At 40.9% G+C, this 27,085-nt stretch overlaps 1 protein-coding gene across 1 annotated transcript; it reads left to right on the forward strand.

The window, feature by feature from the left end:
• The first annotated feature begins 4,434 nt into the window (after positions 1–4,434).
• On the forward strand, positions 4,435–27,085 carry ADGRF5 (adhesion G protein-coupled receptor F5). The gene is made up of 20 exons (XM_009905307.2): positions 4,435–4,557; positions 6,603–6,663; positions 7,008–7,178; positions 8,437–8,616; positions 10,090–10,217; positions 10,662–10,720; positions 11,335–11,477; positions 12,261–12,473; positions 13,620–13,853; positions 15,690–15,854; positions 15,962–16,180; positions 16,512–16,730; positions 17,840–17,989; positions 19,234–19,430; positions 20,394–20,573; positions 21,759–23,129; positions 24,061–24,102; positions 24,202–24,261; positions 25,151–25,235; positions 26,309–27,085. Exons 1-20 carry the CDS (start codon positions 4,453–4,455, stop codon positions 26,386–26,388), a joined length of 4,062 nt encoding a protein of 1,353 aa, XP_009903609.2. The 5' UTR covers positions 4,435–4,452; the 3' UTR covers positions 26,389–27,085.

Here is a 27,085-nt window from a genome sequence, read left to right on the forward strand (position 1 = left end):
GAGTGCAGGCTGTAGAGGTGACTGGTTTTCTGAGCAGATTTAACGTGTCCAGCTAATTAGGCAAGTTCCTGTGTTTCGGTTTCCCTTTGAGAGAGCAGCCTGGGCTGTAGTAGAAAGAAGAGAACATTTCAGATGGATCTAATAAGAAGACCTCTTTGAATCACCTGGGAAGGTAAAGCAGACTATATCTCTGGGTGGTGTTGTTTTCTAAAATGTATGTGATGGCAACTACTGTGCTGAGTGGATTTGTAAGAGAGAGTGTGTTTCTTTTGTAACATTGATGAAATAGAGAAACTTGCAGAAGAGTTGAAAAGAAGGTCATACCTATGTCCTGAGTTGAAGTGAGACCTTCCTATTTACTCCTAGGAATCTTCTGAACTTTAGATTTAAGTTTAAACTATATTTTAGTTTAAAAGGATTTGGTAGCAAACCTGGGTGTCATTAGCAATCTGGGACTTAATAAGTAAAAGATACTTACTGCCTCCCAGGAGACACTTTGTAGGATAAGTTATTAATGTGTCCACATATCTTCTGCCTTACCAGCTGAAGGGAGATATTTGAGAAATTGCTCACTGCAAAGTTTACAGCAATTGTTTTGTCAACAAGACACTAAAGGAACAAGGGAAACAGCCAAATTGCCTGAGAAGGACATTTAATCTTTTCCCCTCTTTGCAATGTGATCTTTGCTTTACAAGTTTCTGGCTTTCTAGTTGCTACTTCAGGATTTAATGATTTTTAGATAACTATCAAAGCTTGAGCAGCAGCATGGTTCTTTTTCATGAGTTGCCTTCTGGTTCTTCTTGGTTTCATATGTGCGCAGTTAACAGGGCATTTAGTCTCAGCTACACAGTTGCACAAAGGGTGTATCTGAAATTGGAGGCTGACCCACAACATTTGAATGTGAGTTTGTGAGCAGTGTAAAAAATGCATGCAAAACAGTAGCAGATGCTGTTTAGCCTCATCATAAACTTTGTTTAATGACCTTTTTTCCTTTCTATTATTTGTTTCGTCAACCTTTTGCCAATGAAACGCAAGTTCTTTGTACACATTAAGCTTTTGTACTGTATGCTGTGAGCTTTTGCTGTATATACAAAACTATCAGAAATCTTAGTTTGGTTAGTGTTTCTATTACTAAGACATATCACTATCTCAAGGGTTTGTGCCACAGCTTATAAATCAGCAATGTTTCCCTCTTCATCCATTTTGATCTATTTCAGTCCATAGAAGTCTTATGGCTGTCAAAAGTGTATGATATCCTCAGAAAAGCAACATAGTCTCATTTTTACAATGCTGGGTATATGGATGTGCACAGAAAACTGGAGACACTTCATTCTCCTAATTTTTTTCCCCCCTTCAATTCTGCCTGCCATTCACCACTGGATTTAAAGAAAAAAAAACAACAAAGCCTTTAACAGCCTTATTTTTAATGGATTTTGGGATGAGGTGGAAAAATATTGTGATGAGATGTTTTGCTTTCTTGTTATTCAGAAAGCATGCTGGATCAGGGCAAATGGCTAGATAGTATGATTTTCTGGTTTTTAGTCCTCAGACCCCATTTCAGGCTGGTAAGAGTCAGTTCAGAGTCCATCACAGAATACATGTCAGGATCATTTCTTTCTACCTTGCAATTATCAATGCTGAATTTCATTAATTTTGAGTTCCAGTCACTTAGCATCATAGAATGGTTGAGTTGGAAGAGACCTTAAAGATCATCTAGTTCCAACCCCTGCCGCTGTGGGCAAGGACACCTCCCACTAGACCAGGTTGCACAAAGCCTCATCCAGCCTGATCTTACATATTTCCAGAGGTGAGGCATCCACAAGTTCTCTGGGCAACCTGTTCCAGTGTGTCACTACCCTCATAGTAAATAACATCTTCCTAATGTCTAATCTGCATCTACCTTGCTCTAGTTTAAAACCATTGCCCCTTGTCCTGTCACTACAGGTCTATATCAACAACCCCTATGCAGCTTTCCTATAGACCCCCTTTGGTTACTGGATCCTGAGATCCATATGCAGGGTCTTCACAGGCAGACTTTTGTTAGTCTCAGTCATTTAAAGTTTTCCACAGCATCATATCAATAATTACTGCCTTTCCCACATCGTTTGAGAACAGAGGGTAAGACAGAAGCTTACGCACACATTCTGGTGGAGCTCTAGTGATGCATCTCTTTAAGAATCACTTTTGGTGAGAAACTCTCACAGATCTCTGCTGCTTACCAATGCTAGTTTTGTCAAGTGTACTGTTCAGCTATAAGCTCATTGGTGTCCACTATTCAATGAGAAGGTGAGACCACACATATAATAATGGGATCAGTTTAGTTGCAAAAACCTTTAATATTAATGAGTACTTATTATAATTTTCTGCCAGGGGCTCCTCTGAGCAGAAAAGTCACAATGAAGCAGCCTGTCTACTTGGGAGAATTAGGTCTGATGTTCAATGGCAGTGGCAGCAAGAAGCCACTTCCAATTTTTATTGTTGTCTCAGAAGGTGCTGATTTTTCTGCTTCCCCACGGTGATTCACAGCCTTTCAAAGCCTGAGGTCCTGGATGGTTTGTATGAATACAAACAGATCATAATTTTACAGAGGCTCATTAAAACTTGAGTTGGAACTAGATGACCTTTAAGGACTCTTTCAACTCAAACCATTATTTTACAGACTCACACATTGCATCAGATTGGAAGAGACCCTCAAATGTCATCTTGTCCAACCGCCCTCCAGCAAGCAGGGACACCTACAACTAGATCAGGCCACCCAGGGCTACATCAAGTCTGATCTTGAATGGCTTTAGGGATGGGGCCTCAACCACATCCCTGGGCATCACGTTCCACTATTTTACCACTCTCATTTTAAAGAATTTCCTTCTTATTTGTAAGCTTAACCTACTCTGCTCCATTTTAAAACCATTGCCCCTCATCATATTGCTACAAGCTCTTCTAAACAGTCCTTTCCCAGCCTTTCTGTAGGTCTCCTTCAGATATTGAAACGTAGCTGTAAGGTCTCCCTGGAGCCTTCACCCCTCCAGGCTGAACAGCCCCAGTTCTTTCAGCCTGTCTTTGTAGGAGAGGTGCTCCAGCCCTCTGATCATCTTGGTGGCTCCCCCTCTGGACTTACTCCAGCAGGTCCATGTGCCTCTTGCGTTGGGGGCCCCAGAGCTGGACACAGTTCTCCAAGTGAAGTCTCACCCGAGCAGAGGAGCAGAATCATCTCTCTCAACCTGCTAGCCATGCTGGCCCATGCACAGGATGCAACTAGTCTCCTGGGCTGCAAGTGCACATTGTTGAGTCACGTCCAGCTTCTCATCCACCAGTACCCCTAAGTCCTTTTCTGCAGGGCTGCTCTATAATTTGAATATTCTATCATTTTAATCTAGCTTTAATCTAACGTTAATATTCTACATTTTTTATCAAGCTGATGTTTTCCACTCAAGTAATGTTCAGCACTGTTCTCAAGAGCCTTTTCTCAGTATTTTCCTCACTCAAAATGATTTTCACAATGTCCTTGTATTCTGCCTTTTCCTGTAGTTATTGTCTTACTTTTGCTTCTGGACTAGGGGAGCGCTTTGCTAAGAATAATCAGAAAGTGCATATTTATAGCAAAATACATATTTTTATGCATTCTTCAGCTTCCTTTCTCTGTTCCCTCTGGTTACAAAAAAATGCCTGCTGTAAGAATCAATTCATGTTTTGCCTTTTCCTTTATATTTCATCATTTAATCTGCTGCATGAGTAAATTAACTTAGATATTAGTGAGCTGGAAAAGGTTGAGGGTTTGTGTTGGTTTTTTTTTCACTGCATTTCAGTGTGTCAGTATTCTTGTGTTCTCGGGTATTGGTTTACATCAGTGTAATTAATGGAGACATATACTAAAGCCTCATTTTTTCCCCCCCAAGAGATATCACTCTTCAGTGTTTCTCTTGTAAACCAAGGGATAACAAAGAGGCAGAAATCTCCAGCTGAGCCCATGGTGTTACCACCGCACTCTCCAGAGCAGAACATGCCTGGTAGCAGAGCTCATATTCTGTCTGTGCATTTGCCAGGTACCACTGTGAGGAATATCTAAAGATCCAAAGTCAACTTTTCTTATGGCAGGGGAATTTCTAGCATCTCATTTGTCCCTGTTAGGAATCTGCTTAAGGCTGTGCTTTATCCAAATGATTGCTTTCTTCCTCCATCTTGAGTAGGTACAGCTGATGTGAACAAAAAAAGAAAAATTATATATAGATATAGATATATGAGAAACAGTCTGGTGAAAGTGGCAGAGGAATAATTATGGACCTTGTTCCATGCACTGTTTTAGATGGAGTGAACAGGCAGAGTGTGCTGCAAAAGTCTGGACATATTATGTGGACGTATAAAGTGTGCTGATACTTCTGCATTTGTCAGATGGACATTCCCTGATCCTTTTGTTTCATTTTCTTCTCAGGCTGTACAGCAAAGTAGCTGGACAAAATGTCATCCCTGAGTACTGCAGCTCTCCAGTACCTATTTCTACTGGTCACAGCATGCTACCAGACATCACAGGACTCAAACTTTGATCCATTCATGCAATACGTAGTAAGTATTCTTTCCAAGCCCCATTGCTTTTTGTTTGCTTCTGCTTGTAGTACCCAGCTGCTATGGTTCTCCCTTACATCCACAAAACATTAGAGGAGTCAATAGAAGATCAGGTGGGGAAACTGAACCCAGAGTCTCTCCAGTGTGTAAAAGAGATGGAGAAATCCAGGAACTGGGTTCTTGCTTCCCAGTCTTGAAGTCTCTACAGGGGAAACTGAGCAAAACTTCTGTTCTCTCGCCTGTGTTAGACTGTAAGGGATGTAAATTGGCTAAACCAAGGTAGCAATTACCTGAGCACCATTCCTGATGGAATTCACCCATCCTATGAAAGAGAGAAACCAAAGAAATCTTTCCTAGAAATAACTTGTCAACCAAGCTAACTCAGGCACAGAGGTGCTTACAGATGAGTGACAGCTGACAGTATGGCAAGTACCTATGACCAAAATGCCACTCCTGAATGACTCCTGTTTAAATATTGTGCTTGGACTCAGATTTCACTTCACTTTCCCACGTTTTCAGTAACCTTCACATACTCCTTCTGCTTCTTCAATACTGCAAACCATGGAAAGCCATTTTGTGCTTTGTCCTGTATATAGGTTTGTTTTCAGATGGTTTCTGCACTGTCTGCACTGTTTTCTTTACATTGTGAACCCTATGAAGCTAAAATGGAGCCTAACATCTATGTTCAGCTCCTGGTGTCACAGGGACTTCAGTTCTGGTGGACTGACATGAGCACAAAGTGCTTTTTGAGCAGGTTGATAAAAGGCAAGGAGAAGTGAAGAGGAAGGTGGGAAAAACTTGAACTGTTTCTGCCACCACCCAGTGTCTTGACAAACTGAGATATAGATGGTTCCAGTAAACCCATCAGTCATTAGGCAGATGTCTGCTGGTGATCAGCTATCTTGTTTGCTCTGGTTTTATTGATCTGTCTCCAGTTCAGACCTTAAGCATTTCATGAAGAGAGTAACATTCTGGTTTTTAATATCGTCGATCCTGCAAATAAGTAATCATTTAATGGTGTGAAATATGTGAACTATTGAACAACACAGCAATGCTCTGTGGGTGTTTGGGAGAATAATTTAAAAAAGAAACCAGTGAGACCAGACCTGGGGGAAGAAGCGGATCGTAGCAGACTATCTGTAATTTTTGTAGCCGACCTCTAAGATGAAACGTAGTGCCCTTGGCAGTTCAAAAATGCCAATGGTCTTTAGCATCTCTACTGCCAGCACAGCTGCAATGTGAAGTGAAGCTCTAATCACACACCAGATGGTTCCTTTATGTAAAGAGATGACTTAAGGGTTGCCAAGCTATTCACCCTTTCTGTAAATAAAGATTTCACTAGGACTCAAGAAACTGGCAGAGATGCAAATTTCCTGCTTGTGTCTTTGCTTGTTCTTTGGCCTTTCTTGCTAACTCCGGTGCCAGTGTATTTTTAGGACATGGTTAAAAAAATCAGATGGTCTGCATCTCACTTGGCTGCATCCTGTGTGAACCCAGTCATACCAAAATGGTGCCACCACTGCCCTGGTCAATTGTGTGCTACTGATGTCACACAAAAGAGCTGACCCGACACCCAAGCTGGAGCCAAGACATTTCAATTCCCTTTCTATTCCTTCTCACGCTGGCTTTGGTGCTGCAGAGCTGGAAGCTCAGGGCAAACAGGAAAGCAAATGGTAATAAAAGTCCACTTTCTAGGTTCAAAGGTCTGCAAAGCAGTTTGCAAGGCAGGCTTAAGACTAGAGAGCTCTGCATCCTTAGCACTTTTTGCAGATCAGATACAGAATTACTGCCAAGCTGAGACACATGCCTTGAAGAGATATGCAAAGAGATTCTCAGTACATCCCTCAGCTGGTGTTCAACATTTCCCTGCTTGGAATATGTAAATATTCTGTTTAAAGAGCAAAAAGGGAAGAGGTAGGGGTCAAAGACTGGTGGAGGAGAAAAATTATGTATGCCAGCATTTTCCTCACTAGCTTTTTCAAGCCAAAAGCAGCAGCTAAAGCTTCACTTTGTTGTTTCACAGAGTTTTTCTCTTTTTTCCACAGATTGGCAGTGCACTGGGAGAGGAAAGCTTCCAGTCAGACACGCAAAGGCAGAAGCGAAACAGTACGTACATAAATGTATGGTAACGGAGCAGGTTTCTAGTAGGCCAAGGGTGAAATCACTGTTCGGGACAGCATCTCTTGAGGTACTGAACTGTGATCATCAAGGGGCAGTAGTTGTGGTTTAACCCCAGCCAGCAGCTACTTCTTAACTCTTTTCCAATGGGATTTGACTAGATAAAAATACATGCAGAATATCTGCTGAGTAGGAATCAATAAGATTTCCTAAGCAGAAGGCCACATTAAGCTACCATTAAATACCAACAGCCCAAATGTCAAAATGCAAGCCATCTCTTTAAGATTTACTCTCCCACACAGCTTTGCAGTCTCATGCTTTTTCTCTTTCAGTTCTTACTTTTGACCTTCCCCCTCTGGAGTACACGGTTGACATTGAAGTAAGCCTTATGGATTCAACTTTTCTGGAGCCAATCAAAGAGTATTTAAAAAACCTTAATCTTCCAATGTCAACAAATATTTCAAATGTAGAAATGACAGTTTCAAACATCAACACTACAACAGGTGGGTCGGTTATTTATTTTAATGTTCTGAGTGACATGATTTTTTGCCAGTATTTGATGTCTCCCAGTTTTACCATCCATCATGTTAGAGGTCAGCAAAGCTGAACCAACTCTGCTGCCTACTGAAAGACCTATGAAGACCAAAGCCATAGCACACAACATCATGTTTTGTTATCTGCCTCTCAACACTCCTCTTTACATAACGTTGGCATTAGGAATAGCCCCAAATGCTTTGCTTTTCCTAAGGAAGAGACAAAGCCAGAGGAAGCCTCAGCCAAAGGATTTTGCTCCAGTTTGACTAACAAGCAGCCTGAGTTACTTTCAAGTTTCAGGAAGCTGCGACAGCAGTTATCAAACTGTTTACTTCCCTCCACTTGCATTTGGAACGTAAATAGCATTTAGAGGCTGTCCTCTGAGCCTGACAGGAGCACTAACATAACTCACTAAACACATTCTTATGAGGTAACATATCAGACAGGTTTTACTAGGCAAGTTGTGGTTGTGCGAAGTCACATCCAAGTATTTAATACAGCAGAGGCTATAGAACAACAGCAAGTACTGACAACAGCAGAGGATGAGATTTAGTGCCTTCTTGTCATTAGCTCCTAACACACTGAATGTGTTCATCAGTTCTTGAAACATGCAAATGAATCTTTTAAAGGCCTTCAGGGTCAGATGCCATGTGTGAAAATCTCTTCATTAATATCTTGCTTTGCCAATGACGGTGGTTTTGTTTGGTTTTCTATTAGAAGGAATGTATGTCTTTAAAGCACTTTGTGATGATGTTACCTTTTCTTATGCAGCATCTGTCAGGATACAGTCAGAATGACACAGCACCTCACTAGCCACCGGGACTTTGAATGACCATTACATGTTCTTACAATCTTTAAAATCCCATATTTTTTTTTTTCCCCCAAGCCCAGGCTGTAGAGAAACAGAAAATCTGAAACCTATAATATGTTGCAGGCCAATATACCAAGTAAATTTGTAGGATCAGGCTCCACATCTTCATTCACTTACTTAAAAGTAATCGATCAGACTTATCCCTGTTCCCATTTCTGCTTAGTCATTTAACATTAATATAGCAAGACTTGCAATCATCGATCATGGTGTTGGTATCATTTAAGTGAATTGACAAAAAGAGCAACTTTTAGCTGGAATCACTGGCATAAAGATGTAGTATGGTAAATGTATATAAATGTGGTAAGTTATGCCCCATTTGGTGTTCTCATAGTATTTCTCTGTCTGTCTGACACTAGTCTGTCTGCCCAGTGGTGAGAACAGTAGCTGTTGTTCTTGTGAAAATGGATATGCCTGGCCAAGTGTGGTGTGCAATGACTTGATAACCTGCCCTTCTGTCAGCTTAGCACCTGACCTGTCCTGTGGCTACATGAAGGAAATGCCTTTCTATGGACCTTACTGTCAGCCTCAGACTGAAGGTAAGGAGAAACAGTGCTGAACTTCTTCCTTTTACAACTCTCGTACTGATTAGAAGATGGTTTGAGATATGTTTGGAGATATTTAGTGCTGTCCTGGAGCCTAAGGTCCTGGAATCACTCATATGCTTCTTTGGGACTTTCAGCTTTCAGTAATCAAGGAAAGTTTCATCTCATCAGATTTTCAATGGAGGAAGTTACAAATATGACCAAACTGTGACATAGTGATCAAGAGAAGAGAAAGAACAACAACAACAAACCCCAGCATATATCTATTGTTTGGTTCTATTTCATGACTCTCGTGACAAGACAGCCATGACTTTTTAAGAACCTCTTTGATGTCTGGACATCTAGGCTTAGCAGCACTGGGGTGCTGCTATTGTCTCTGCAACCCAAGATAAACCCCCACAAGCATCTGATTTGTGGTGGAGCTGCATGTAGAAGTGTCCAGAGGCAGCAGTAGAGTAGGAAGCAGTAAAGTGCTGTCAGCATGCCCATTCAAATCAACTCTGCTTAGCAGCAATGCCCTTATCACAGAGCAGACCCATGTCAGTACTGCTATACCTTATTCAGGACTAGAACTTTATCTGTTCCATGTGGAAGTTACACACCCCTTTGAAGTTCAAGGTCCTTGGTACAATGCTCCTCCACTACATGGTATGGATATGTCCTTAAATGAACTCATGAACCCCAAGTTCAACAAGGCCAGTTGCAGGGTCCTGCACCTTGGTCAGGGTAATCCCCAGTATCAATGCAGGCTGCAACATGAATGAATTTGGAACAGCTCTGTGGAAAAGAACTTGGGCATACCACTGGATGTAAAATTGGACATGAGCCAGCAAGATGTGATCACAGTCCAGAAGTCCAGCTGTATCCTGGGCTGCATCAAAAGCAGCATGGCCAGTGGGTCGAGGGAGGTGATTCTCCACCTCTACTCCACTCTCATGAGATCCCATCTAGAATACTGTATCCAGCTCTAGAGTCCTCAGCACAAAAAGTATAAGAACCTGTTGGAGTATGTACAGAGAATGTCCATGAAAACAATCAGAAGGCTGAAACACCCTCTCTGTGGAGAAAGGCTTGTTTAGAGAAGGACTGTTAATACTTTAAAGGAACTTACAGGAAAGATGGAGAGAGACATTTGTCAGGACCTGCAGTAAGTGGACAAAGGACAACAGTTTTAAACTGAAAGAGGTTTGATATAGATTGGCCATAAGGAAGAAATTTTTTACAATGTGAGTGTTGAAACACTGGAACATATTGCCCAAAGAAGCTGTGAAAATATTCAGTGTCAGGTTGGAATTCCCTGTCCATGGCAGGGAGATTGTAGTAGATGATATTTAAAGTTCCATTCCAACCTAAACCATTCTATGTTTCTATGATTCTATCTTTAAGTTAGAAAGAAAAGGTAAGAAATTACTTTGCAAGCACTGCTTTTTAGTATTTTCATGTTTATTTTTATGGCTTTCCTTACAGATTCCTGTGATACGGGAGAGCCCATTTTAATGAACATGTCAGTCAGACTGGACACAGACTTTAGGGATGATCTCATGGATTCTTCTTCAGAACTATATACAAAATACAAAGCTGACCTTGAAAAAGCGGTAATGACTTCTGTTTTCAGTCTCTGAGGGCAAAAAGTCCTCTAAGAACTGTGGTACTCACCCTAAATACCTGGGAAACTGGGTATGCTGCCCTTGTCTCTGTGGGGAGGTTTGAAGTACACAGCAGTGATAGATGCAAAGTGGGCCAAAACTGACATCCATTGAAAGACAATGACAGTATTCCCATTCACATCAATACAATGGCAGACAAGGAAGTATTTAGGAATGTTTTGTGTCAAAAGCCAAACCAAACTAAATCTGATGAGCACACAGAGAACAAAATCATCAACACAAATTCGCTCCACGATACTGGGGAGAACACCAGCCCGGGTCTACCAGGTTACATGCCCTTATTCATATCACTGCTGAAGGGAGTTGTGTGTTTTAAGCACACTAGAGTAACATACAGAGGACTCATGCCATGTAATATGTCTTTGTTTACAGTTTAATGCTAGCTACAGATGTTTACCAGGCTTTGTATCAGCAGCAGTAACTGGTTTCAGGTAAGTAAACTTTTTTTTTCTTCTTCTTTTTTCTGGAAGACAAAAATCTTTCTGGCCAGTCACAAGGAGACACCAATCAGCAGAGTGCACACTCCTTCTGGCCAGAATCCACACCCAATATATACCTACTGAACAACACTAATAATAGCTGCAAAGGAAAGCCCGTTATTAGCATGGAAATAGGACTGTGAGCAAAATTTAGTAATGCACAGAAGTCCAAGAGGCAAAACAGCCTCTTGTGGGAAAGGCAGAATGCCACCCAAAAGGGGATAAGGATACAAATAAACCTAACAATCTTCCAGGCCATCAGATGAATTAGTACTTCGACAATGGTTATAACATTGGATTTTGGTAAAAGAGATGTTACTTAAGTCCACACATATTTAGTTTAGTAGAAATAGATAGCAGAGAAAAGAGATAATACATGAAGACATTCTTTCTGTGAAAAGAGTTGTAGCACAACCTTCTTCTGTACCAGAACAAGTCTGAAGTCACAACAGGTGAGCTCTGTAAAGCCTTTCTAGCCATGCAAGATGGGCCACCACAACACACAAAATCACTAATGTGAAAGAATATTTAATTCTGATGCTTCTCTCATTCTTGTGTCTGTTTAGTCCTGGAAGTGTTTTTGTGAACTACGAAGTGAAAGCAGGAGCAGCAAGCTTCAATCAGATAGCAAATTCCAACAGAGTTGTATCACAATTTCTGGACGAATCGTACCGAATAAATGAAACTACCTTCACAACAGAAATCACCAGTAGGTTTAAAGCTCTTTCTGTATTTTTCTTCATCCTTTACTTTAATATTTCTAGCCTTAACCATGTAGCTGCCTAATACTGTTGACTACTTGGTACTGAACCTTCAAAAAACCATTTATTTCTCCATCTATTTAGTTTCATCCTGTGCCACCAAAGCTTAGGACTTGCATGAGAAGACCATGCATGCAGTACCTCCCACAGAAAACCAAATCCTTCCAGCTACTTCACTAAATGCTGAGACAGTCTCTTCATGGGAGAGAAATTGAATACACTTAAGCTCATCTCCAGAACTAAGATAGCTCTTAGTATATCAGACTGCCAGCACTTCTCACTTCTTCAAACAAAAAGCCTTCTGAAGTTTACATGAGAAGAGTCTCCCTTTAGCTTCCTTGGCACATTCTGTGTGCTGCTACTGGAGAGTGTGTTGCAACTCAATTGCCTGATTTAGTACCCCAGAGCTCCTGTACTCAGTGTAGTGCCTGTCTCAGAGGACTACTTTAGCCTGCTGGCTTCTCCTCCCAGTTTATCTACTTAGCAAGTAGTGGTGGTGCTGATATTTCTGTATCTCTGCAAAAAAACCCTTCTCGGATCATTGGCTGACAAAGCTAGTAGAAGAATACATTGTGGGAAAATTGCATTGCTTTTGTCCGAGGTAGTGCCCTGCAACTGATGCTGAGTACATATTAGTTGTGAAGCACCTAGGACTCCCACAAGATGGAAGACACAAAATAGATTTTAATTGGAATGACAATAATGCAGCATTTTGCTCTTTTTCTTCCCAGATCAGACAAAGTTCATTGTGCGTCCTGCAGACATTTTTGAGGGGGATACCGTAAGACTGATTTGTGAGATAAATTCAACAAGTGAGAATGTGACCTGGTATCACTTTGACCAGGTGATCCCAACCAGCATCCGGTATTCAACAGAGAGAAAAGTTTCAAAGAAAACCTCAAGATCCATTCTTAAAATTATCAACATTACTATGAAGGATTCTGGTATGATTTTCTATTGTTAAAACAGCAGATATAAATCTCTAGTGTGGCTGGCTCTATAAAATCAAGGAGGAATGCAGTGACTGCACTTTCTTAGAGTAAATATGAAAAAACACATTGTTCCACACAACTTTCTACCTTTTTTGTTTGTTTAGTGAAGTATGGGACTGGGACTGAATTTGTCCTTGATGGTCCTTGCCACCTAAGTAGTCAGAGCTTGAAGTTACAGTTTTCTATGTGTTCATGTTCTATGTGTTCAGTTTCTATGTGTTCATCTTTTTGAAGATCAGAAAGAAGTAAATTGGTAGCATTTTGCTAGGAGGAATTATCAGGGAATTACTATGTATTATCAGAGCTTTGACTCAAACTCTTACTCAGTTTTTGGTTTTGGACCGTGAATTTTACATTAAAGTTCAAAAAAGGGTTAGACTGTGACCAGGTATTTGAGTACTCACATGCAAGATAGGAGTCATGGGTCCAAACTTCTTTAGGCTAAGGATAATCTTGAACTTTGGTGTCCCCACTCCTATGTAAGCAGCCTACTCACTTGGCTATCCCACTGGGGAAAGGAAGTCCACATACCTAAAGCATTTGGAGCTCTAATTGCCAAGGTCAAACTAAAGCCTGATTGCATCCAGGGGACAAATGCTTGAGAAAGTGGCTGATAAATACTCTGCTCTCTTTGGTATTATCTTCTGAGCAATGTATGCTCCTACACTCAGAGTGCCAGCTCTTGTGGATTCCACCCTGGGCACTTATCCTTCGCCCATCGTGTATAAGAACCTTTTGCACAGTCTACATTTTTACCATAACATATTGCTGCCATGTGGACTGTGGTCAATATACAGACCTCCAAAGCAGTAATTTAGCCATATTTTAAATATTTTACTTCCCAGGGCACTGGTCATCTCTCAAGTACCCATCAATGCTGAAGCTGCCTAATCCGGATGCACTTGGTACCAGAAGCCTGCAGAAATCACACTGCAGATGACGTGAGGGTACACTTTTACTAGCAAGTGTCACTGCCACTGCAGAGCAGGGAGATGTGAAAATGAGGTGTGGAAGTAGCTCCCAGCTCCAAACTCCAAATGTAGGGGGAAAACCAGCAAAGCTTGTCCTCAATACTAATATGTTACCTATGCTTTCCAGGTTCCTATAGGTGCACGTTCACAAACAGCAAACAGTTTCACACAGTGATATACAAGGCCACGATAACAATAGAAGTCTCTCCACTGTACATCACTCCAAACTTCAATGACATTGATGTTACATGCAACAGTCCTGAAATGCAGACAAACAGTCTTCTGCTGTCTTGTTGTATTGACAGACACTTGCCATCACTTACTGTTGACTGGAAAGTAAATGGACCGATCATGATTACAGGTAAGATTAACAAAGATTATCTTTCACCTGTTGATTCCTCAAAGATCTCCACCGAAGGTTAAGTCCTGGTATGAAAACAGGATATGCTCCAAAAGCGTGTGTGGTGGGGAAAGGACAATGAATGGACAGAAGTGCACAGACTTCATATGTGTCCAGTTCTGGGCATCTCCATGTCCTATGCAGACACTGGTGCTTAAAACTGCCATTGTGGATGGAATCAACTGCCAGGTCCAGCTTCGTACCAACTGTTTCCAAAAGGCTTATTTCTGCATTACCTAGGTTTGAGAGGAAGGACGAATGCATCAATCTCTACTACCATCTCCAGAATCACCCTTGGAATATGAAAAGCATTTGAATACTGCATACTGAGGTCTGGCAACTGAGAGGAAGGTGCTATGCTTTGAAACAGATGCAGAATAACTAAATAGAATCACAGAATGACAGAATGCACTGGGTTGGAAGGGACCTTTAAAGGTTATCTAGTCCAGCTGCTCTTCAGTCAGCAGGGACATCTCTAACTAGATTAGGGTTCTCAGAGCCTTGCCCAACCTCACCTGGAATGTTTCTAGGGATGGGTTACCTACCACCTCTCTGGGCAACCTGTGCCAGTGTCTCACCACCTTCATTGTAAATATATTCTTCCTTATATCTAGTCTAAATCTCTCCACTTTTAATGTAAAAACTTTACCCCTTATCCCATCATTGCAGGTCCTGCTAGGAAAATTGTCTCCATTTTTCTTATAAGCCCCCTGAAGTACTGAAAGGCTGCAATGTCTCTTCAAAGCCTTCTCTTCTCCAGGCTGAACTTCTTTCAGCCTCTCTTCATAGGAGAGGTGTTCCAGCCCTCTGGTTATTTTTGTAGTCCTATATTGAGTGCGGTTTCCCTTTCCACCTGTAGCTGTGATAAGTCACAAATTATTTGAGTCAGTGGCAGCCTACAAGTCTTATTTATAATATGAATATAAGCACTTAATAAAGTGCCAAAAAAATATGTTGCAAAGATTTAAAAAATAACAATAGAAATGCTTAGAAGTGCCTGTGAACCACAATCCTAGACATCTTATTGCCCTCTTAATATTTTATGGGTACGGATTAACTGTTTATTGTTGGCCATTTGTTATAAATGAAACGTAGCAGAAAGCAGGACAGTAAAATGTGATAAAAGCTGTGAAGCTCATATGCACAGTCATTTCCACAGAGGACAGGTACTGGTGTGCAGCAGTGCTTGCAGAGAGAGGGGTAATCCTGGTCTGTTCTAATGAGTTGTTTTGTCCTTGATTCCCTGCAGCCAAACTTTTCCCCAGGAATTCTCCTATCATGCCAGGTGCACTTTCAGCTGCATCATGGGACAGCTTTAGTGGGGTTTTCCCCTTATAGCTAAACTGGCACCCTTCAGATTTAAAGTTCAGTGACTGTCAAGCACCTCCAACTGTCTATTTCAAAGTAAGATGACATTAAAATCTGGAGCATTTATTCCTGCTTTTCTTATCTTATTCATCCTGAATAGCACAGGTAATGAGGTTAGGCTGAACCAGAATACTCTTCATTCTGGCTTATCCTGAGGTATCCAAGCAACATTGGTGCTGTCACACTAATTTTTGGCAATGGGTGTCCAGCACTGTGCTGAGAGCTGTCTTCAGGCCTTTGGAAAACTCCTGCAAGTATTATCAATGATGTGAATGAACTCTGGCAATGATGAGTTAAAGGTGCCATGCTCTCAAAGGTTTCACACAACCCCACAAGATTTTCTTTACTTAGAGCGATAACTTGTGATTTCCAGGGCCCAAGTATTTTTTGGCATCCATAGCCCTTCAAGGAATGTTTATTTCTCTTCAGGAGTCTCCAGTTTAAGGGAAAACTGCACTGAATACAAGCTCAACATCAATGAATCACTATGCCCACCCGAGAAGTCAGGCACAGTGACAACATACACATGTGAGCTGCACACCGGACACGGTGCCAGGCGCAGCCAAAACATCAGAGTGGCCTATCTGCGGAGAGGTAAGAGCCAGGTAGCATGTAAGAGACCATCAGCTCTTCAATGCATAGGTGACCTCATTAGAACAAACGACCCTCAATAACATGGCGTTTATCTTGTGTCATCTCAGCGCACATAACCATCTCTTCAAGCACAAACTTGGCAGTTTCTGAGGGATATGCATTCAATCTAACCTGTGAAAGTGATGTGAACAACTATGACAGTGTCAGCTGGAAAATCCAGTCTGGAAATAACATCAAAACAGTAGACTGTGACATGTGCATCAATTATAGCAGATTTCCAGCCACATCTGTGCTCACAGTGAAGACTGCAACACAGGACTGGAATGGTGAGTCAACCCACTTTGTATGGGCTAGAAAGGCAATAAAATCTCTGTACCAGATCATTTACAACATCCCTACCGCCACAAATGGCTGTGAAGCCTGGCCATGGTAAATTATTAAAAAAAAAAATAGTTAAAAGCATCTCTTGCTGTCATCCAGCACTTATCACAGAATCACAGAACCTTGGTGACTCTGTGATTCTGTGATAACCGCTGGATGACAGCAAGACATGAGGCTGCCAACACTGTACTTGTTTAGTAGTAGAGCTCCTGACCATACAAAAGCTGAGGAGCACTTCCATTGACTAATACACGGGGTTTGTGTCACTTCTTTCAGGGACCTACATCTGCACATTCTCCCAAAAGTCCTTGGATAGTTCTGCCAATGTTACAATCAAGGTTGTTTCCTTGCCTCTGAAGCAGAACATCATGACAGATCCCATCGAAGCACCTATGCAGTGCAAAGTGCAACAAGCCCTAGAGTGCTGCGTAAGCGCTAACACCGTGGAAAGCTACACTGTTACAATTGTGATTCAACACAAAGAATTTCAAGTCGGTAAGAAACAACAAACTTTCCGATCGCTACTTCACTGTGTTCACAGCCTGTTCCTTGGTTCATTTGATTTTTTTCAGTTAGGCTTGTGCACTAGTTCATACTTCCTGTTATTATGACAACCCAAAAGTATTCCTGAGAGTGGGGAAAAAAAGGCAATCGTCTTCTTTAGGGTGGTCGTTTTGTTTGGGGAGCATAAACTGAGATCAATGGAAGAGCAAATGAAGTTGCTGCTCTAGCAGTAAATACATAATAAGTGAATTCCATGTTGCATTTGCCTTGCCAGCAGTGAGAACTGAGCATCCTCATCATTGTTCAAATTGGAAATTGCTGGACTCCATCTATTTGTTTTTATCTTCCACTCTGCCACATTTTTGAACTGAGTATCAAGGAAAGATTACTTTAAGTAGAAGATCTTCTAATTAATGAAAAATGTATAATTATGCATTTAGAATGTAATTCAAATAATGTATCTTTAACAGTACAGAAACCTAAACTTGATGTCTTCATATTTAGAGCAGTTCTGCACCTTCCCTGGTATGCTTTTATATACTAGAAGTCTTCAGGAGGGTTACAAAACAGTCATTTTGAAAAAGCAAAGCCATCTCAACTAACATGCAGGAGTGCAAAAACCACAGGCTGGAGTGGAGACTGAAGGGTCCTTTGGTTGCTAAGAAAAATTCCAAGATCTTGTTGGACGAGACTGCAGTCAGAGACTCTCAGGCACTGCCTAATGAAAAGCAGTGGGAGTGTGGTACAGGTTCTGAGCCTGAAATAACTTTATATTTATAAGAACAGCAGAAGAGTATCTAAGCCTAAATGGTAGAAGCAGAAATGAGATTATTCTCAAAAATAGTTTCTAGAGAAAATTTTGCTCCCTGCACAGTAAAAAAGATTTGAACAGGATTCACTCATACACCAATAAGAGAAAAATAATCAATCATGCAGCAGCTGCCATAAGATTTATTATTTGGCAGTAAGAGACAGAGATCAGCACAGAAAGAGAGGGTTTTTTTTCAAATTTATGGGGTTTTTTTCCATTAGGACCCACAGAAAAGAAAGTTTTCCAGGAATTTTCTGCTGTGTTAACCTATCTTAATCCTTCCATACAGTGAGAAAGAAAAAAGGAAATTTGTTATGCTACATGTACCATTACACAGAAACAGAATGCAGCAAAAACATGCTCACGGCGTATTGGAAGTTTAAAAACTACATTGGACAGGAAGTCAGCAGTGAAAGTGTAAGACTGCACCTGATACCTGGTAAGAAAGGGGGGGGAAAGTTACTATGTAAAGCCCTTGAACAAGAAATCCTAATATCTTGGTCAAGTTGGATGCCACAAATGTATCACTTGTGACACCTAACAGGAGCAAGGGGGTTTAGCCAAGTTTTTTTGTCTCATTTCTTAATGGGAAAATCTGAAATAGAGAGGAAACTACACATTTTTCTGTAACTATATAATTAAAAATTTGATGAGAGATTTTGTGCTCATTGACTGTGGCCCCAGTACGTTCCCAGGCAGTTATAGCTCAGGCATCTTCTGCCCTCTCTCCTGACACAGCCTGCATCACCAAGCTTTGTCTCCTGTGCTGAAATGTGCTCATGCAGCTCCCAGTTTGCACCAACAATTTAGGAAGGACAGAAGATTGTGCTGCCTCAGGAAGCAGTCAGCTAGCTCAGGAGGTCAGCCTGTATGAGAACACATCCACTTTAAATACATGAAAGGCAGCCTCAAGGAGATATTGCCGAGAACTGTGTAGATCCAGCTTCCAGTTAGTTCTGCAGCAAACACTGGTTAATTATAATTCAACATTTCTAAAACCAGTTTTAATGTTTAGTGCCGACCAGAGTTTGGATATGTCAATTTCTTATTCAAAATTGGAAATAAAGAAATGTTGGACATCTCCATAAATTTTTGGGATTTCCACAGTAGTGTTGCCTACTGTTGAATCACTTGTCTGGACAAATTTAACTCTGAGGCAATGAATGCGCAGAAAGTTTATTTACTTTAATCATCAGATACTTCTTGATTTAACTAACCTGATCAAAGAAAGGCTCAATGTTCATCAAAAGCATGTTGAAGTCTCACTATCAAGGTCTTAACAATTTCCTATTAGGGCTAAAACAGCTCTGAATCACTTAGCAGAATAAATTTGGTGCAACTGACTGTTCACATAGTGGTCAATATAATCCTTCCCCACCCCTATCTAAGATGCCATATAACAGACAAATCCAAAAACTTTGGGTATTGATTTGTTAATTTGATTCAGTACTCAAAACCAAGAGGCTTTATTCATTTTGCTTTTTAATTTCATAATTAAAAAAGCCCAAACAGCTTTGATTGAAAGATATATATACCCTGAAAGGTCATAATTAATAAGGAGAGTAAGCTAAAGTCCTAATTTAAACACTTTTGATATCTGGGAGGTGGTAATTTTGATCAGAGTAAATGATTCTTCTTGCTGCTGCTTATTTTAATACCTCTATGTCTTTTTTCTCAATACAGATAAGGAAGTTTCCTGCTCAGACAGATTTGGCATTGGAAGAGAAGGGTCCATATTAATAAAGCCATGCTGTGATTCAAACAATGCAGATAATTTTAACCGAGGCAATAAAACTTACAAGTGCTCCAACAAATCATGGAAAATGGAAAGGAATAACTGCCTGTCTGCAGCAATAAACAACCTGCTGATGAGTGCTGAGGTAACATCTATGAGTTTTCCAGACACTGGGACAGGGATGGGGTAGGAGACAGCAAACATTTTTGTTGGGTGTTTTTTTGCTTACCAAAATCTAAATTCTGTGAAGCATTAAACATAAAAAATAAATAAATAAAAAAAACCCCCTCCACACACAAAAACCAAACCCACAAACCAAAACCAACACACAATCAAATATTTAATTCAAACTGCCTTTTAAAATAATGGTTGAGTATATCTACACAAGCCAGTGAAAGAGGCAAGGTCCCTTGCTCTGGCCCAGGGGTTGTGGAGCACTACATGGTTAATATTTACACACATGAATGATCTCTTCCCTGGACTAGGTGACTTTATTCACATCATCCAGTGAGAACATTCACTGGCCTGGAGTGTTCCCTGAACGAGTGTTCAGGGTATTGCCTCAGTGACCCCTGGTTTGCACAAGCCCAAAATATGCTACAGAGGACACTGACAGAGATGCAGAAGGGACAGCTCTCGGCCACTGCCCAGTTTAGCATGCCCCAGTAGCCACTACACAAAACAGAGATGTCCTGGACTTATCACAGGTGTCTTCTCTTCTACAGACCATCCATAGTCACCCCTCCCTCCCTCCGTCCCTGAGGTTAGGTGAGAACAATTCTCATTCTTTCATCAAATACTGTACCTCTCAGGCAGAGGTATAATTACTAAATTGCCTAATTTCTTAATTTGCTAGATTGCTCCCTCATATAGTGTGGGCTCAGGCCAAGTATTTTCTCCCCCAGATTTCCCAGGAGCAGTCTGTGAGTTAGCATAGACTTCAGACCACTCTCAACAGGTAGTTGAAGGGTCAGAGCATTGAATACCACCAGCAAGTCTAGAACTGTCCTGGCTCTATTTATTTTACTAGTATGGGGGTAGCTATTATGAAGGAGGACCAAGGTTCAGGTAAGTTGCACATGTGATATAATGTTATCTTCTGTTCCAGTCCTTGGTCAACAGTCCTGAGGCAAAAGCAAAACTGCCTAACTACCTTGCAGAGCTTAATAAACAGACAGAAAATGAGCAAGGCATAATAAGCAGTTCTCCTGCAAACCTCGGCGCAATCGTTTCCATCCTGGATATGATCTCCTCTATCCCAGCAGATGCAGAAGAGCCCATTATTGAAGTAAGGTTTTGGTTTAACTCTTACCTTTACTATTCAAGCCCTTTGTTCCCTTTTGTCACAGGGGATGATGCTATCCTTGAAGACGCTTCACAGTTAGTAGGGGCCAGGAACAGAAAAGTATGAAGGGAATGAAAGGGAATGAAATGAAATGAAATGAAATGACAGCAAAGATACAGAAGAATTTGCAAAAAGCCCAAATGATGAAGACAAGAAGCCTGTTCATAAAACAGAGGTTTCTGTGTGTTCAGCAACTAGAAATGCTGTAGGACTTCATAAATGTCTCTAGCATCCTAAGGTAGCGGGGAAGACAAGCAGTGATGGATGAAAAATTGAGAATGAGCTAGCAAGGTGTGCTTGAAGCCAAAAAAGTCAATTGTATCCTAGGTTGCATCAAAAGTAGAGTGGCCAGCAGGTCAAGGGAAGTGATTCTACCCACCTACTCTGTGGAGGCAGAGACCCCTACTGTGTCCATCTCTGAGGTTCACAGCACAAGAAATCTCTTAAGGCAGGTCCAAAGGAAGGCTGTGAAAATGATTAGGGGTCTGAAACATCTCCATTGTGAGGACAGGATGAAAGAGTTGCAATTGTTCAAGCTGGGTAAGAGAAGGTTCTTGGGGACACCTTACTGCAGCCTTTCAATACTTTAGGCGGGCTTACGATAAAGATGGATAAATAACTTTTAGCAAAGTCTGCAGGGACAGGACAAGGGACAATGGTTTTAAGCTGAATCAATTGGATGTTACAACAAATGAAAAGCAAAATAAACCTCAGGAATACTTGGAAACCTTGATTGTGTAGTATAGAGGGAAAGCGTTGCTCTTAGCAGAAAAGTGAAAGGAGACTTCATGTTTTGTAGGTGGAGATCCCTACATGAAAGAGCCTGAGAAATCAAAGATATCACAAAGGCTGAAAAAGAAAGGAAAGAAGGTTAGAAAAGAAAAAATGCTATGCAATATGTTAAAAAAAATAAACAAAAGCAAGCCACATGGCTTCACCTGTGGAAACTTTAGCTTGAAAATAGAGCATGCAGAGGGTTAACAACTGAAGATTCCCCATGAACTGAGGAAAATAAGAAAATATTGGGCTTTTTCAAAAGTCAATTCTAGGACCATACCAAGTCACCATCAAAACCAACAATGATTAGTATGAGATTTAAGTAACAGCATTATTCTGTTCTTGTTCCAGAATTTCCTCTCCACAGTGGACTTTATTGTAGCTGATTCCACATTACAAGCTTGGGAAGACCTGAATAAAGAGGAGACATCCAAAAGTTCTTCATTACTGCAATCAGTAGAAAATTTTTCCCGAGGCCTCCAGCCACTTAATAATAACATTCCTTCTGTCTCTGCAAAAAATCTTCAGCTACAAGGTATAGTTGTCACAGAAAATAGCAACACAGATTATAATAAGAACTTCATCAGTACAGACAACCTCACAGTTAACGTGCACATTCGTGAAACTGAAATTCAGACTCTCACCCAAAATTCAACCATTGTCAGTGTGATGTATTCAACCCTTGGACATATTTTGCCCCAGAATAAATTTGAGTATGTGAATGGCTTACTGATATCAACAACTATGAGTAGCAACAGAAGCCAGAAGTTTGCTGTTAATATGACCTTTGCAAAGAAAAACTTGTCTCTGAAGATGCCCCAGTGTGTCTTTTGGAACTTCACACTCAACAAGCATAGAGGAGGCTGGGATACTCATGGTTGCACATCCACAGAGCTAGAAGATTATGTCATTTGCTCCTGCAATCACTTGACATCCTTTTCCATTCTGATGTCACCTGATAAATCCTCCCATGTCAACCTTGAAGATTATATTACCTACATTGGCCTGGGCATTTCGATCTTGAGTTTGGCAGCCTGCATTATTATTGAATCCTTAGTCTGGAAGTACGTGACGAACAACACAACCTCCTACATGCGCCATGTCTGTATACTCAACATAGCTACATCACTCCTGATTGCTGACATTTGGTTCATTGTCACTGCCTCCATCACTGACCAAAATCAACAGATGAGCAGAAGTATCTGTTTTGTGGCCACTTTCTTCATCCACTTATTCTATCTGTGTGTCTTTTTCTGGATGCTCAGCTTGGGACTCATTCTGTTCTACAGACTGATCTTCATCTTACATAACACAAGCAAGACCGCTCAGAAAGCGGTGGCATTCTTTCTGGGATACGGGTGTCCCTTTGTCATTGCAGTCGTCACCATTGTTGTCACGTTGCCAAAGAACAATTATACTAGAAAGGATGTCTGCTGGCTCAACTGGAAGGACAGCAAAGCTCTCTTAGCCTTCGTTATACCTGCCTTGATCATTGTGGCCATGAATTTGTTCATCACGGCAGTTGTTATAATAAAAATATTGAGGCCAACTATTGGGGACAGGTCAAACAGGCAGGAGAGGAACTCTTTGTTTCAAATTGGCAAAAGTGTGGCCATCTTGACACCACTGTTAGGCCTCACCTGGGGATTTGGGCTTGCCACTGTCATCAAAGACAGTCATCGAGCTTTCCACATCCTCTTTTCTCTGCTTAATGCTTTGCAGGTGAGTTACACATATATATGGTTTTGCTTCCTGTACAGCCATTTAACATCTAGTGACATTCTTGCAAGTGTTGTGCTTGGAGGGAAATAAGAACAGCTTGGGAAAGCTCAGGTTTGCCTTGCACTTCCTCATTCCCATTGGGAAACCCATTCCAGTTTTACTGTAAGCCAGCAGTATTCAATGTTCTCAGCTGCCTTAACACCTTAACAGACGTGCCTTATAGATAAAGCTGACATAAAGATAACTCCCACCTTCTTCAAGAGTTCTGGGAAGAAATTAATTCCTGAAGATCAGAAAAATAGCCCTATTACATTCAGGTGGACCAGCTTCAGGATGTATGGTCTCATTTATGGTGCATTTGGAGGCATCATATTATGCTTTTGTGGGCTCAAGTAATGAGAGAGTATAAACAACATGAAAGTCACCAAGAATAGTTGTGTAATACTAATAATAAAGGTAAGAACTGGCCATAAAACATACGATTGAGAGTGTTTAGTTGGTATAATTTTTACAACATATTTAGGTGGTCAGTAGGATCCCAGTGAGCTGGGATTTCTTAAAGACATAATAGTTACATCTCTTATTAAGAATGACACCAAAATTGCATGCTTCAGACCAAACTCACCTGCCTGCTAGCTTACCTGAGAAGCATTGGCAGGGTATGTCTTCTGTACACATATGTCCCTTATTTCAGATATGGTTATTGCCAGCAAACTACCAGTTTCAAAGAGCAGATATACACAAAGATAAAAGAAGCTAGGCCTGGAGAACTCCCACCACATTAGCAGGCCAGTTAAGTGAGATGCAATTTAAAAAGTACCTTCTGTCAGAGCTCAGAGTTTAAATAGTCAACATGGACAATGTTTGAGATAATGATGAAGTACTGCAATTAAAAGGTTGGTGTCACCAGACTGCATTATCTGTCTCCTAGGGATTATTCATTTTGGTGTTTGGGGCTCTCTGGGACAAGAAGGTAAGAATTTGAACTATTTCTTATACTATATGAAAATACTGCTGGAATTTGAACATAATTGATGCATTTACTGATTGATAACTTCTTTTTAACAAATAGATACAAGAAGCCCTGCTAAAGAGGAATTCAACATCCAAGTGGAGTTCACAACAATCAAAGGTTAGAACCTTAACCTAAGAATATATTTTACTTACTGTTGAATAGCAGAACCTTCTCTGAGTTTCTTTTAAGTCAAATGCACTTTACATTCCAAAGTAGTCAGAGAAAGAGAAAACATCAACAGCATAACTATGAATATAAGCCCTTTACCCAGTGTCCATTATTTCACCTATGGTAAAAAATTAAAAGGGGCGTGTTGGACTAATCTTTAGCAGATCTTCTCTCCACACATCCTTCACCAATTTCAGGGCACCTCTGGAGGAGACAATGCAAAAAACCATGCCTTGTTTCCCCCACCGTGGTACAATCTAATGAATAGAAAACAATGTTTTCTATATTTTTTTTAACACACTTTTTCAGAGGAATCCCATTAAATTCTCAAACCACACCAGAATGGAAAAAGGAACTTCATTTTGGCAGCAAAGTTTCTTCCCTCCCATCTGGAGTGTAAAGAGCTGTGTTCCAATGCCCTCTAGTGTGACAAGTTAGATTTGCCTCTGGTTGTCTCTGGGGATTGGCCTTCAAAGATCATTCCCAAGCATACAAATCAGAGGTTTTCTGGTCATCTTAATGGATACATTCCCTCAGCTAAGGGACCAGAACTCTTCTGTCTGATATGATGGACTCTGGAGCCTAAGCCACCTTTCCTGATCAACAGTTAGAGACAGGCTCTGTGTGGCCTTGGAGTTTCTCTTTATCTCCCTTGCCAGCACAATTGTGCCAAGGGTAGAACTTGATGTGTTCCAAACATCTAACCTGTCCTTCTGTGCATTACCTGCTGAAAAACGTTTTATTGTAACCTTTTACCCCTCCTGCTTCCCCCCTCTCCCTTATGTAGCTACAAAAAAAATTCAGGGTTATTGACAAAAAACTGTTTTCTCTCTTACAGTCAACCTCCCTGATCCTGGTAACACCAATGCTTGCTATGAGTTACCCATTTTCAAGAACCTTTAACAACTTATGTGGGAAAACAGGTATGTTACAACAGATCTCTCCTACTCAGGCACATCAAGGTTTTGCCAGCCTTCTCACTCCCAGGGTCTGTCTATCTGCATATTTACCAATCTGTTTATCTATTAATCAATTCATCTGTAGATAGGATTTCATCTTCTAATACAAAGAAACACTAAGTCGTCATTGGAATCACTTCCATAATTGCCCCTGATTGTAGCATAGTGCCACCAGCACAGTTGTCTACACTTAAACAAGTATTGAATGGTGCCACGTTTGACCAGTTCTAAAACTCACTGAGCTTTGTTTTGAGTTTAATGGTAGTATGGCACAGCACTCCTCAGGTAATTTATTGTTCATGTATTCTTCACTGGCTTGAAATTGCATCTCTTTAAATCTTCTCTAGCTCTCATTTTATGGATGTCAATTGTCACTTCATTTTGCAAGAAGCATTGCTGAAAACATGAACAATTTCATTATTAAATGTGTAATCTCTTCATCCAAATTTTGCTCAGGGGAGACAGAGACATTTGGTGAAAGTCAGATTTGAAGGAATTTAATGTAGGCAAGCAACTATTTTTTAACTGTCTGTGAGTCAGATAATATAAGAAGAAGTTGGTCTCTGACTCTGCTGCTGTACATTTACATGAGTACACTAGCCAGATACAGAAGCTGCTCACCACAAGAATGAGACTTGTGCACAAGTGCTGCCCATGTGGCTGTCCATGTTAGTAGCACTCACTCCCACACTCCACTCTCCAGGTCTATGCCCATGGGATTTAGTTCAGGGCCTCATGGTCACCATAGGGAGGAAACTGGGATTCATGTCAAGAGAAGGTGTTCTAGATGCAGTCCCAGGACAACAAAGTCCCTCCATTAGTGTGAGCAAATTACTACCCTACAGCATGATCGTCCGTTCAAGCTTACATAAGTAAGCTTGACATTGTGTCACCAAACAGAATGACTTCAGCTAGTATCAGGGCTGCAGAACAAGCCAAAGCCACCTGGGTAGTCAAGACAGGTCTAATGGTCCTTACTCTGCAGTGCTAACATGTCCCAGGTTCTCTGCATTTAACCACTATGCTTTGTTTTGCAGGAAAGTACAGAGTATCTTCTTCAGAGCCATCCACCTCTTCCTCTGAAAACACATCCAAATCATATTCTTTGCTCAACTGAGGCACTGTAAATGCAAATTACATAACTCTGAAAGGACCTCTGCCTTCCAAGACACACAGAAAAAGTACCTGTGTGCCATCAAGAAGTGGACTGCTTCATTTGACTAAACTGTGCCTTGGTGCATTCTTCTGGAATAATCACTTCTGGATAACATGCAAGGAATGGAAGTTTTGAGAGTGGAATTTTACAGAGGCTACCAACCCCAGAAGAGATGACAAGGTGTTTCGAACCTGCATGGATGTGAAGGCCTTCAAGTGCTGGAAAAGACACTGAGAGTGAAGAATTCTCAGCCTATAAGAGGGTGCATAGTACTACGCAGTACTGAGCCACGAACTGCAGTGCTAAACACAGCTGTTTCCAGGGGTTTTAATATTTCCTCTATCAACTCTGAATTACTCCAAAGGCCTATCTAGATACACAAGTACCTCATAGCTTCTCTCCTGCCCTCATATTAGAGTCTGGAAAGACCAGAGGATACAGTGCTCTCCACTTTCTGCTTAAGTCTTTCTGGAATGAAAGATTCACAACTGAGATGGTCCAGTTCTGACTTGGATAAAATGAAGACCATGATGATTCCTGCATGGTCTTCTTTCAGATGGGAAGTACTGAAAGCTCTGTATGGCACATTTTTGAAGAAAAGGAAGCTTTATATCCATAACTATAGTCCTTTCCTTCATACATAATGTGGCAAGACAGA

This window comes from Dryobates pubescens, chromosome 3 (genome assembly GCF_014839835.1).
Source record: "Dryobates pubescens isolate bDryPub1 chromosome 3, bDryPub1.pri, whole genome shotgun sequence".
Lineage (NCBI taxonomy): Eukaryota > Metazoa > Chordata > Aves > Piciformes > Picidae > Dryobates > Dryobates pubescens.